Genomic DNA, 13,242 nt, shown 5'->3' with positions numbered 1-13,242 from the left:
CCCTATTATCTAATAAAGCTATCCCCCTAGCATAAATATTAGGTAACCTTAAAGTTATGTAAGTTAACTTAAACCGGAATGCCTAGGCTATAGAAGTAGCACTCTAGGATACTCTCTACTTAGGTATCTACCTAATATTTATCTAGGAACTATAGACGATACTATAAGAAGATATAGCTAATATATAATTAATCTCTCACCCCTCTATAATATAAATTCTCCTAACCTTCCTATAGGGCTCCTATCCTTAGATGATGCTCTACCTAAATAAATCCCTTACCTAAGTCTAGGTAATTTCTTACCTAGATATTTTCTCTAGCCTAGACTGCCTTACCGTTAATTTAACCTATAGAGAAGATACTATCTATATAGTTAATATCTATAATAAGGTAGAATAAGGTAACCCATCCTCCCTATATATAATAGAAAGAGTTATTAAGTATAGCCCCCCTACTATACTAATAATCTACGTAGGGGACTTTAACGAACACTATCTAATATAGGACCTACTCTCCCCCTAATCTTATAAAGTAGAAGCTCTATACGAATGGATTAAGGAAAACCGCCTTAAACTCTAAAACTAGCCTAGAGTAGGTACCTTCTTTCATATAGGGATGGAAAGGGAAACGGTTATTAACCTCTCCCTATATACTCTAATAATTACCGCTTAAGTAATTAACTAGCAGTTATAAGAGAACCCCTTATCTAACTATAATGCTATTCTCTTTACTATTATGTATAACGAGTTTCGGGATATACTAATACCTCTACTATAGTTTAACGTTAAAAAAGCTAACTAGGCCTAATATAGGTAAATCGTCCGAGAAGAGTTAAATAAGATTATAATTCTACTCATCTAAGCCCTTCCTAATAGGGCATAACATATACTCTCTAGTAGGACCTTATAAGAGGACCTAGACTAACTTAGATGAAGCCTTATAAAGGTAATAGAGATAGTAGCTAAACGTAGCATCCTACGGGTAATACCTAGATAGTAATAAAAACTATAGTAGTCCCTACTCCTTATAGCCTTAAGGATAACCGCTATATAAGTAAGGCATAGGGCATATTAGGACTAAGTCATATATATATAAGTATAGAATATGTATAATATAGCTATTAAGTAGGTAAAATAAGAGTACTAGAATAACTTCCTTATAAAAGAAACACCCTAGTCTATCTATAAGGTAATAGCGTACACGAAATTAACCCGATCTAAGCGGATCCCCTAGATACGTAACCTTTAAGATTAACTCTAATTATCGTACGACGGTAAGTATGCCGCCTTCTATTAGAAACTCTTCCCCCTACCGCTATACGTCCCCCTATACGACTAGATAAACTATAAGGAAGGGCTATAGGACTAGCCCTCCCTTATAGATAAGGAAGTATAGTATGCCTACTCTCGTAAGATTAAAGGTACCACCCCTAGGCTAGACTAGATCTACTAAAGGATGATTACTAAGGCGTATAACGCTTCTCCCGGAAAATTCACCTAGGTATACTAAACCTTCTTTACGTACGGATACTATCTAGAATGCTAGAGAGAAGTAGTAGGAGTAATACTTAAGAAACTAGGGAAACCTAATTATATAGACCTAAAAGCGTATAGAGTTATCTTCCTACTTAACTACCTAGGAAAAGTTCTTAAACGCATTATAGTAAAATGTCTTAGAGTACTTATAGAAGCTACCTACCTCCTATACCTATCCTAAATAGGTGGACGACTATAGAAGTTAGTGATTAATATAGTAATAATCCTTATACATATTATCTAGGATGAGAGGAGGGCATAGTATAAGATATTAACCCTATTCCTTAACATATAAGGCGCCTTTAATCATGTAGCCTATAACTAGCTATTATATATAATAGGGGAAATTAGGCTCCCTACTTCCCTCCTAGTATAGGTAAAGACATTTACTAGTAGTTAATAACTCTAGATCTCCTTTAATAGCTAATAAGAAGACCTTTATCTAATAGTTTTAGGAATCCCCTAAGGAAGCCTAGTCTCCCTAATCCTATTTCTTATCTATATACGAAAGCTCTTTTCCTCTTACTTAGTAAGATTCCTCTCATATATTAATGATGTTTTAATTATAATCTCCTTAATGAGTTAGAAGAAAAATGCGTAGATCCTCTAGTAGGAAGTAACCTAGCTCTTCTTACTTAGAACCTAGTATACTATTAACTTTAATAAAGATAAAATAGACCTTATCTATTTTATAAGCTTAGATAAGGCTAAGGCAGCCATAATTACGCTCCTAGGAGATTATATAGTAAAGCTAAAGTAACTTATCTAATAGCTTAGGATATAGTTTAATATATACCTATTATTCTAGTAGTATATAATAATTTAAAATGCCTAAGTAAAGTAATTACTTAGATGACTCATGCGGCTAGCTAATACATAATATAGACTATCTCCTACTACCGTCCGATAGCTATACCTTACTTATGTATAAAGTGTAGTAGATTATAGGTCTCTAGTTTTCTAGTAAGTTAGTAGCTCTAAGATACTTAGACGAATAATTTAAAATAGTAGACTATACTAAATCCTAGGAGCCTTTTATACCTCCCTAATTATTCCTATAGAAATTAAAGTAGGCCTTCTCCCTCCCTACCTTAGGAGGAATATGTTACTTTAAGTATATACTATAAGACTCTTTAAACTTAGTTACTAACACCTAGTACATATAATTATTAATAAGTTTAAACTAGAGAGCATACTAGGACGCTAAATATAACTTAAATATATCTAGAACATAATTTTAGACCTAGTAATAGGTACTAAAAGCCTAATTAAGCATGGTTCCTTTCCCCTATAGAAAAAGACTACGCCGTATAAAGTTAAGATTAGCTACCTCTAAAAGGAATAAGAAGCCTAAGCACATATTAGACGCATAGGATATATAACTTAAGTAGTTATCCTATATTCTAACGCTTTATCTATCCTAAAAGGAAATAGAGTAGGCATAGGGATTATAGTATATGATACCTAATAAGATAGTATAAGAGTAGTAGTAAGATATAGAGTAAATACTAGACTATACTAGCTTATATATAATGGAGAACTAGAGGCACTTATAAGGGCTATAGAGCTAGCTGCCTAGAAATGGCTAGGGTAATAGATTATAGTATATATAGATAACTAAGCTATACTATACCGCCTCTAAACCCCGTCTAACCTACTAGGTTAAGGTCTATAACTTTAAGCTATAGATGCAGGCTACTTAATTATAGCTAGATAAGGTAGTCTTACCTTCTTATAGGCCCTAGGCTATATAGGGATTAGAGGAAACCTATAAGTAGACGCCCTTATAAAGGAGGCTGCTAGGCTAATCCTAGAGAATAACTACTTAAGCACTACCCTTCTTAGGATGCGCGTACGATAAAGAACTATAGTAGAATAGATAATATATACTACATGATACTAGGAAGTATAGATAATACTATCCTAGGGGTTATACGTACGTAACTTCCTACCTATACTAAGGACGTCCATCTAACTCCCTAAGTATAGATAACTAGAAGTATTAGCCTACTTCTAATTAAAACTAAACTACGGCTACTTTAGAGCCTACCTAGTATAGTTTAGTAAGATAGACTAGGATAATTATAGCTATAATAATACTACCTAATAAATACTATAATACCTTATTAGTGACTACCTACTCTATAGCTCTACTAGGAGAGAAGCTATATAGGTAGCATATAAGGCGTACGATAATAATAGTAGGAAAATAGCCTCTATACCCTATAGAGAGCTGTTCTAAGGAGATGTCGGTTAATAATTCATACTTAAATTCATATATCGGACGAAGGTTTCTACTAGGGTATAGCATATATAAATAGTAGACTAAGGGAAAAAAAGAAGAGTAAAAAGAAGAGGAGAGAATCTATTCTAATCTCTACTAGTAGAGTGAATAATGAGCTCTATAATCCCTCTACTTATAGTTCCTATAGGTACTACCCTAGAACCCCTCTAACTAAAGATAATTAAGGAAAGGACCCCTCTATCCGTAATCTACCTAATACCCTCTAGGCTTATACCCCTCCTCTACCTTATATAGAGCCTCTACTAAGACCCTAGCCCTCTAGATTAGGAAGATATTAATATAGCTTAGATAACTACTCCGTAACTACTCTAGCTAAATCCTCCTACTCCTAATAATAATTAGATAACCGTTTAGCGGTAAGGTAAGGGCTTAATACTATTTATCTATATAGTATACCTAGGCTAGGGCGGCATATAGAGCTCTATTATTAGTAATAATGTTAATATATAGTCGTCTAATAGTAGTAATAGGGCTAGATTAAATTATAAGTAACATTAATATAGATTAAACCTAGGTTCTTTAGCGTTATTTATTTTCTATAATAAGTATTAGCTAACTATACTAGTTAGCTAGAAGATGTATACTACTAGTTAAAAACCCTACCCGCCTTTTTTACCTTTATAGGTGCTAAGAAAGGTGTTATATAACGCTAACTAAAAAAATAGTACTATTAGGGATAGTACTAGAATACTATAGTAGAGCATATATATAATCTACCTTACCTACTACCCCCTACTATATTTACTTTTCTATATACGCCTTCTTCCTATCCCCCTTCCTTTCCTTACTCTTACTTCATGCTACCTATCTACTTAGATAACGGTAGGAAGGCTAGTTCTTAGCCCCCCCTTACCTAAAAAGAGCCTAGATAAACTATCTATCTATAATAACCCTATACTAACATTATACTAAGAATTATACTTCTTTATATGAGATTCTTTAGCTAGGTACCCCTACTTACCTTATAAATGTATATAGTATCCCCTATAGATAGCTCCGTCTTAGATAGCCTATAGCTCTAGTAAGACGTAAAATAATTAATTAATTAATTAATTAATCAATTAATCAATCAATCAGGAAATGATGCGTCTAATGTATACAGTTTATAGATCAAACATTAGGATTATTTTCCACGTACGACCATAGCAGGTAGAAAACTCGGAACCCCGTCCGCTCTTCCATAGATAAGCTGCCTTGCGGCCGATTAGTAGTTGCGTGGGTGACCAGCAGCGAATCCCGGCTGTTGTACGTTTTGCAGTTTTTTTTTTCCTTTCCGGTGCTGTGCTGTTGTGGGTCCGGAAGGAAAAGGCGGTGGTCTGTGTGTCAAGGACCGCCGTGGGTGTATAAATGTGTGATGTGGGTTTGTTAAGAAAGCTGGCACGCACTACCGTGTCCTGTATGTGTACTCGGTTAGAAGGAGGGAGCTCAAATGCAGGTGGTTTCATCGCTATGGGCGGTGTGGATACGTTTTACTTGCGATTTCTTGTGGATATGTGATTGCTCTATTTGCTCGACCTATCTGTCTTGTGCATGCAACGACTAACTAAGGCGCGTCCCACGAGCCTTTTGTCTCTTATTCTTTCATATTTTTGGGGGTGCCATCTTAATGTTCCATGGGATCAAAGAACCATCGAATGCTGGCAGAAAAGGAAGAGATGAGAGAGGAATCAGTGGCGTGAGGTTAAAAATCCAACACGCGAGCTTCAGTGAGATTCAACACAACAGGGAGTATGCTCGAGATACACTAGCTATAAAAAATTAGGCATGCACAAGATGTCCTTGACGTAGATCCCGGGCCATCAGACACCCGAATAGAAGAACATGCATAAGAGCACATCAAGACCTCAAATCATACAATCATTGATTTCGACAGCTACATAAAACCCCACCCTACCTACCATATCCTCTTCGCAACCATACTATACCTAGCCGTACCCTCCAAAACACCCGTACCACCATCCTTCTCACCACTATCCTTCCTCTTCTGCTTCTCCTCGCGCTCGCGCAGGGCGCGGAAGCCCTCGGGGTCATCCGCATAAATCCACCTCTTCTTATCCTCGTCGACCTCGGTCACGCCCCACCCGCCGATGCGCTTGCCGTCCGTCGTGTGCCCCATGCGCTCGCGCTCCTTCATCCCCCGGTACCGGCTGCGCGCAAACGACAGCAGCAGCATTCCGAGCACGAGCTTGAGCGCTAGCAGCACGAAGTAGACGACGAGGAAGAAGACGACCATGGTCGCGAATGCGATGGCGTCGTCCAGGGACCATGACGTCCATGCTGACCGTGGAGCTGGCGCGCCCACGACGCCGGCGCCGAACGAGGAGCGTCCCAGCGCGCGCCGGAAGATGTGGTCGATGTGTGCGAGGGCGGCAGTGGTCGCTGGAGAGCTTGCTGACGCGGATTCCTCAACCGAGAGACCCGTTGCGCTGCTGGGTATGGGCAAGGGCATGTGCGTTGCAAGGAACATGTGGTAGGTTTGAATGGTGGCGCGGATAAAGAGACAAGCTAGGGGCAGGACGGGCAAGCCAAGGCGCTTGGTGAGGTTTTGGTCGGAGAATGCGTTGCTGTAGTAATCCTTGGACAGGACGTCCAGAAATCGTCCGTAGATTGTGGGTTTGGTATTGTTGAATTTGGTGATGTAGGCGTGCTTGAGCCAGTCTACCAACATCTCGCTGCCCAGGACCAGTAGGAATGGTCCCAGCACCTGCCCCGTCCATTTTGGAAATATCGTGAAGCTCTTGGGAATGATGCTAGGACTTCTAAACGGCGCAGAAGTGCCGTTACCGCCCAAACCGCCAGAGCTCGTTGAGCTGGAGACGTCGCCGAGGATGGTCAAACCACCAACCTCGACAATGTTCCTGAGGGCGATAATCATGAGCATGAGCCACAATTGGAACCGCTCAACCATGTCAGCACAAGTGAGCTGAAACAAATTCTCTTTTTCAAATTTTTTGAAAACCGTTCCTTTAATCTCAACAAATTGGTTGGACATGAGGAGCGTCAGCAAAGCATTTGAGTACGAGTTGACAGCCACATTCAGCGTGATGACTTGATAGAAGAGGGCAGTGGCATGGATGGAGTTGTAAGCGAGCGCGAGCAGAAACATCCAAAAAGGACGAATGACCTTGCTACGGCCATCCTCGTTTCGGTCAAGCGTCTCGCGAGACAGCAGGCATTCAAGGATGTCTTGGCCGAGAGCGGAGAATAGGCGATCGCAGACCTGAAGCTTTTAGTATTGATTTTTGAATTCAGAAGCCGTGGAGCTTACCTCAAGCACGTTGTATATCACATAGAGCTTGATTGCCGCTTGGCCCCTGATATTGTGGTACGTCTTGCTCGCATCGAACCGCATCAAAACCAGACATGTCGAGATGACCAGCAATCCCTTCAAGAGGTCGGCCTTGTGATTTGGCAGTAACGCAGAAGGAACGGATTGGAGCCTGCGATGACGATAAACGGAATTCTTGTCCGACCTTCGCGAAGATGGCGGCTCCAAGATCGCTGGAATAGTAATCGACGGCGTCCGCTCTTGCGTATTGGTCGAGGGAGGAGTCTGGAGTGGAAATGAGGCAGCTTTCGGCGTTTCCTCAACTTGTTTCGGCGCGCGCGGTTCCGTCTTCTCTGCCCCCATTTGCCGCCTCTTCCACCATCTACCAGTGCCTAAATAGATTACCGTGGCCATGCCGTGCGCCTCCTTCCAAGCCTCGGTGCTCCACCACTTGCCAAGGATCCATATCGCCTTGAGGAATCTCAATGGCAGTATCGTAAACGTGTACAGCCATGCATCAAGACAAGCCAGTGCGCCGAATCCAAGAGACTGTTCCAGCTGAAAGGGAAGAATCAAGAAGTTGACCAAGCGCTCAAACTTGATCCGGGACGACTCGTAAGGAAAGTCGCTCACCGCGGGTCGGTGAATATAAAGAGGGGAGGGTCTTTCGGAAGAAAGCTCCAGTTGCAAATAAGTGGGTATCGACAGAGGTGGCAGAGGGATGCTCGGTGGCATGGGCGAGGGGACAGGCCCATCATGCGCAGATGAAGGTTTGAGGCGGGAATTGCTTTCGTTTGTATTCTTTTCTTCCAGGTTCAGCGGCATGGGACGATTCCTCTGCTGTCCGGCGACGTCTACCGACGGAGTCAATCCTCCCCTCGCCGAATGCTTGCGTCTGATGATGGGCGGCGTCGAGACGGTCCGCGAAGACATGCTTGGCCTGGCCGACCTCGAGTGGCCAGAGCCCTTCTTCGCAATGACAATCTCGTCTAGTTGGGATTGATCTGGAGCCTTCCCGGAGCTCCGCGCTTGTCCGTTGCCATTCGCCGCCTTAAGCACGTCTGGGGGCGAGACGTGCTTTTCCGGAGACCTCGACCGCGAAGACTTGCCCGACTCGGCTTTCTCGTATATCAGAGGGGACTCCTCGAGTGTAGGCATCTGCTCGGGCAGGGGGTCGGCGGGTCGGGTCGGCAGGGAAGTCGGCGACGACGTGAGCTCCTGAATCTGCTGGGGCGACAGCTTCAGGACGCCATTCTTGTCGGCGTCGCTACTTCGAGGCGAGCGCGGGCTGGCGATGCTGCTCTTCCGCCGTACGTGCTGTGTCCTGGGTTCCTGGCGGGTTTCTTTGGCCGAGTCTCTCGTGCTGCCGTCTAGCGCACTCGTTCCGTTGAGCTGTGGCTCTTTTGCCTCAACTCTATTTCTTTCATGCTTGTTCTCCTTGGCCATGCCATTGCCATTCGGCGTGTCCTTGGCTTCGACGTCCCCCTGCTGGGCACCGCCATCGAGCGCCCATATTTCTCCTGGATCCGGCGTGTCGCGCGGCGAAGGCAGCTGGCCGTTGGAATTCAGGGCCGGGAATGCTTCACCGGGCTCTGCTGGGTTGCGCAGCTCTGTCATGGCGCTGCAGGGTCGTGGAGAGAGCGAGTGACATGCTTTCCAGGCCGCGTCGACACGCTCAGCAGGCTGGTTCTGGCGTCGCGTTACGGTTACAATGACGTTTTGGAACAAGTACTGTAGAGCGGTGTAACGGCGCCGAAGGCGGATTCGCGGGGAGCGGAGCTGGAGCGGAAGGCAAGATGACCCTCCAATCGACCCCTCCAGAGCCCGCGGCGCTGCTCATCAACACCTTCACTTTACCCACGTTCCAAACAACGCCCCACGCCCCTCCCGAAATGTCTGCAGGCGGCTACGAAGGTACGTCAATCGCGCCCGACCGCTCAAAACTCCCATGTTTACCAAAAGCAGTGGAGCACAACATCGCGGCCGAAGAGGCCAACAACAGGGCGCACGACGGCCGCCGCCCCGACCTCTCGACCTTCTACTCTGCGCTGGACCAGCTCGACGACTCGCGAGAAGCGCGGCACAATCCGCACGCGCTGCCCACGCCGTCTGACCTCGCCGCGCTGTACGACCTGCTCGCCGACGCCATCGCCCTCATGCGCGGCACCGACGAGACACAGCACCTCGAGCTGGTCGACCAGCTGCGCCAGATGGCCAACAACCCGCCGCCCGGCGGCGTCAAGAGCGTCCCCGATAGCTTCCTTGATGCGTTGGATCGCGTGCCCAAGAAGGCGCTGAAGAAGGACGATCAGTGCAATATTTGCGGGCTGCCCTTCTTGGACGGTGAGTTGCTGCCTGCCTGCCTGCCTGGGACCAGCAACAAGTGTTAGAGTCCGTCGCTGACGCGTTGGAACTGTGTATATAGACCCGTACCCGCTCGTCGTCGAGCTCCCTTGCCATCCGTCGCATCGCTTCGACCTCGAGTGTATCCGGCCGTGGCTCAAGATCAACACGACGTGCCCTCTCGACCGCAAGGACCTTCTTAAGAAGAAGACGCCGCCGCCGCCGCCCCCCGAAGACGACGAGGAAGAGTGGGATGATCAATTCGCATGATGCACGACATAAGACTAAGCACATGGTCGGCGTTCGGGTTGGGGAGTTTTGACAGTGGCAGCGCGGCGTGCTGTCTTTGTGCTTTGGCGGGGCATGATTGACGAGGTGTCACGGGTATTCTGGAGCTCTTGCGAGACCCGGGGGAGAGAATCTTATGGGGTTCCTGTACGGATGGCGAGATTTCAACATGGACTGTGGCTACGGACATGTCGTGGGATGTCACCAGACACTTACAGGCATAGTGGACCACGAGGATGAAGGCTCTCAGGTCAGCAGCAGCGCAGGCAAAGTGGACCATGCGGACGAAGGCTCCCAGGCCGGTAGCGCAAGCCAGGTAGATGACCGCACAATACCTGAGTAGAAGAAGGATAGAAATGGGGACCACTCCTCTCTATGAAGGGGGACGGCGGGCATATTTTGCATTTGAAAGAGACGGCATCAGTGCACCCGCGGCTGAATCCAGCGAGATATGGCAAACACAGCGTAAACAGATATCCTGTTGTATTGGAGCACATCCTTTCGTAGGAGCTGACTTTGGACCTCCTCATCCAGCGCCATCATAGCAGTGGTATCAAAATGGTAACAACACAAGCAGCCTCCTCGCTGATCCCTCTGCCTCTTCCTCACCCCCACCCGCTCAGTCAAACGTAATCTTCTTCCCCTGGAACTGCACCTTTGCGCTCGCCTGCTCCTTCAGCCTCTTCTTCGCCTCCCAACTAGGATGCAGCTTGCCCTCGTCATCGCGATGCGCCGCCACCTTGCGCTTACCCAGGGCCGTCGTATTCGCCGCCGTGCCCGAGTCCTTACCCACCGTGCTCTTGGGTCCTCCACGGGCAGCAATGCCAAACTTAACGCCCACTTTGGCCCCCTTACCCCTTCCTGCCCCATCCGTAGCCCCACGCTTCGCGTCCCACCCGGCGTTGCGATCCGTCTTGGCCTTGTGCTGCTGCTTCTGCACATGCGCGGCCTTTTCGCCGTACTTCTTCTCCCAGATGGCCTGGCGCGCGCGCTGGCCGCGGCGGTTCTTGCGTCGCGGCGCCACCGCTTCGTCGATGTCTTCGGGCTCTGCGCCGTCGGAGTCGGACCCGCTGATGTAGCCTACGGCCGAGAGCGACGGGATGAAGGTTGATTTGGTGGGTGCGGCGGCGGCGATGGCGGCGGTGCGAGAGGGTTTGGAGGGTGCTTCGGGGGATGCAGAGCGAGAGGGTGAGGCGATTGCCGCGTCTTCTTGTTCTTCTTGTTCTTCTTCTTCTGATTCTTCTTCTTCGAGGAGTGAGGCGTCTGATGCTTGTTGCTCGTCGTCGTCGTTCTCGTCGTTTGAGCCGTCGGCGCTTGCTAGGGCTTCGTCTTCGTCTTGTTCATCCTCCGAGGCTGCGGGCGATGGGTCCGGCGTGACGGAGAGGTCGCGCGTAGGTTTGTAGCCGGGAGGCACTCGGAGCTCGTCGTCCTCCTCCTCATCATCCGAAGACGCGGCAATGCGGTCTGAGAAGCCGGCGAATTCGTCCTCGCTGTCGAAATCGTCTCCCGCTGCGTCGCCCTGACCACCTCGTCCCTCCACCTCTTCACTTTCCGAATCAAACTCCTCTTCCTCTTCCTGCTTCCTCGTCGTCTTCGCGCTCTTCTTCTCCATCTTGGCCTTGTCCTCCTTCAATCCCCCCTTCTCCTCCCCCACAACCCCCAAACACTCCCTAACATCCTCCACAATCTTGTCCATCGCCACCCTCGTCGCCCTCGCATTAAACAGACGCGCCTGCAAATCAAGCATCTCCTTCCTCTCCTCAGCCACCGCCCCCTTCATCCCCGCCCTCAACACCCACGGGGGCACCGCCTCATGCTCCCTAACCCTCTTTACCCTGCCCAGCTGCCGCCCGAGCCCGACCTCGGCCAGCCGCTCAAACCGCAGCGCCTTGAGCGCATCGATCTCGCGCCCCACGCGCTCCGCCGTCGCCGCATCATTGGCTGTCTGCGCCGTCTTGAGCCGCCGCGACAGCTTTTGCCGCTCGAAGCCCCGCGCTAGCTTGAGCGTTTTTATCAGCGTCCTTTTGGACCGGTCGAGCAGCGGCAGCAGCTTGGAGCGTTGGCGCGCCAGCGCAGGGTTCGCATCGTAGTTGTCGGTGGCCGCGGGAGAGGCGCCGCTGCGTTTGCGTTTGGGCATTGTGGTTTGGTGGCGTTGAGGGCGCATTGAGCAGGTCGTGTTGGTTTTTCGAGTGGAATGCTGAAAGTTGGATCGACGGTTTGGAAACTTTTGGATCGGCGGGGCAGGGATCATCAGCGTGCACTGGTGGTCCGTGCATCAACACCACACGCTGCTGTTCTCCTTCAATCGCCTATCCAGAGGTCAGGCTTGGGGCAATAGAGAATAGTGATTGGACGCAAGTCTCATATGTCAACTTCATCAGCTCAGACCTTTCATCAATCCAGTTCGCCAACAGGTATGGTGCAATAAAGGCAGCTTACAGACGTGATGCAGTGTATCAAGGCACCTTCACCGAGACAAGCACAATTTCAAGACAGATTCAATCTCATTCAAGCCGTGGTGTAGCCACCACTAAGTATCAGTCTGGTATCCAAGTTCCCATGAATCCCTATCCGTTCCCATGACCAACACGAGAGCTCCATCCAACAACATGCGCCGCAGCAGTGAGTCCTGGCTGCCATGCCGTGATGGAAGCGAAATCAAGAGGAAAAGAAAGATACTTCAAAACAAATGTGATGGAACGAGGAGTAAAGTAGTAGGAAACAAAGCAAGTCTAGCATAACAGAGCGATGATTTTGAACAGTTGAAGATTCGAAAAGAGGAAATGTGCAACATGGCTTGTGGCACAGGGGCGCAATTGCTCCATCTGCCCCAAGAGTCTTGAGGACAGTGGTTGCTGGGCAAAGAGGACAACCGCAGCTTACACGTACGCTTGTCATACCTGAGCCAGCAAGGTGCGTGACCATGTTGATGATGATGCCGCGAATGACGCGTCCTTGAAAAATAGAACAAAACATTGCGGTCATGACAGAGACTGCGAGTCCGTTCACGTGGACTGAAAGCAAAAGCATGCGAGAGCAACCGCAATTCCGCACAATCGCGGACGAAAGCAAAAGACAAAGCAATTTGCGGAGAAACGCAATGTTAGTATCGTGAGGGAAGGATGACTGGAAAAAAAAAAAAAAAAAAAAAAAAAAAAAGGACGAGAGTAGGAAGAGGAAAGGTCGACACACTGCTCACACCTCTTCCATCCAGCACGTTGTCAGTCTGAGCAATGTGTGGTGCAGATATCGGGGCTCCGTGTCGCGCGAACCCCGTCGTCCTGTCAATGACTCTCAGTAAAGCCCATAAACATTTTGACGCCGTAAATGCCGATTTCGCCCCTTGACCCGATTTCAAAACCCAAAATCAATCGTGTCGTATGTGTTGAGCTGAGAAATGTAAAACGCAAACTGTCGTCTCGACTGTGTCGCTTCTTCTGGATGCATCAGGGTCTCGGAGACCCATTGCGCGTCCAAAAATGATATTGTGTGGCTTCTTCTTCT

The 13,242-nt window shown here is 47.6% G+C and overlaps 4 protein-coding genes across 4 annotated transcripts; 1 reads left to right on the top strand and 3 right to left on the bottom strand.

Annotated features, from left to right (window-relative positions):
• Positions 1–5,683: 5,683 nt before the first annotated feature.
• On the bottom strand, positions 5,684–8,865 carry IWZ02DRAFT_447140 (eukaryotic membrane protein family-domain-containing protein). Its single transcript, XM_066767266.1, has 2 exons — positions 7,108–8,865; positions 5,684–7,059 (listed from the first exon to the last, which is right to left on the bottom strand). Exons 1-2 carry the CDS (start codon positions 8,722–8,724, stop codon positions 5,734–5,736), a joined length of 2,943 nt encoding a protein of 980 aa, XP_066624725.1. The 5' UTR covers positions 8,725–8,865; the 3' UTR covers positions 5,684–5,733.
• A 38-nt stretch (positions 8,866–8,903) lies between these two features.
• Positions 8,904–10,188, top strand: IWZ02DRAFT_516307 (uncharacterized protein; the record flags this gene model as incomplete). Its single annotated transcript, XM_066770674.1, has 3 exons — positions 8,904–9,021; positions 9,073–9,450; positions 9,533–10,188. The coding sequence occupies 3 exons, from the start codon at positions 8,904–8,906 to the stop codon at positions 9,718–9,720; spliced, it is 684 nt and encodes a 227-aa protein (XP_066624724.1). The 3' UTR covers positions 9,721–10,188.
• A 169-nt stretch (positions 10,189–10,357) lies between these two features.
• IWZ02DRAFT_374603 (Bud-site selection protein) lies at positions 10,358–11,875 on the bottom strand (the record flags this gene model as incomplete). Its single annotated transcript, XM_066764770.1, has 2 exons — positions 10,358–11,224; positions 11,279–11,875. The coding sequence occupies 2 exons, from the start codon at positions 11,873–11,875 to the stop codon at positions 10,358–10,360; spliced, it is 1,464 nt and encodes a 487-aa protein (XP_066624723.1).
• Positions 11,876–12,358: 483 nt separating this feature from the next.
• IWZ02DRAFT_212597 (uncharacterized protein) lies at positions 12,359–12,916 on the bottom strand. The gene has a single exon (XM_066762711.1). It carries the CDS (start codon positions 12,766–12,768, stop codon positions 12,397–12,399), a length of 372 nt encoding a protein of 123 aa, XP_066624722.1. The 5' UTR covers positions 12,769–12,916; the 3' UTR covers positions 12,359–12,396.
• Positions 12,917–13,242: the final 326 nt, after the last annotated feature.

Source organism: Phyllosticta citriasiana (genome assembly GCF_038021145.1).
Source record: "Phyllosticta citriasiana strain CBS 120426 chromosome Unknown IWZ02scaffold_4, whole genome shotgun sequence".
Classification (NCBI taxonomy): Eukaryota; Fungi; Ascomycota; class Dothideomycetes; order Botryosphaeriales; family Phyllostictaceae; genus Phyllosticta; species Phyllosticta citriasiana.
The sequence above is the reverse complement of the archived record's forward strand: the minus strand, read 5'-3'. Positions and strand labels throughout refer to the sequence as shown.

What these genes read in the sequence shown, in the direction of transcription:
- IWZ02DRAFT_212597 (XM_066762711.1), bottom strand. Translation starts at nt 12,768, where the DNA reads ATGCTTTTGCTTTCAGTCCACGTGAACGGACTCGCAGTCTCTGTCATG.
- IWZ02DRAFT_447140 (XM_066767266.1), bottom strand. Translation starts at nt 8,724, where the DNA reads ATGACAGAGCTGCGCAACCCAGCAGAGCCCGGTGAAGCATTCCCGGCC. An exon ending in TGATATACAACGTGCTTGAG is followed by an intron (nt 7,060 to 7,107) that starts GTAAGCTCCACG and finishes TAAAAGCTTCAG; the next exon opens with GTCTGCGATCGCCTATTCTC.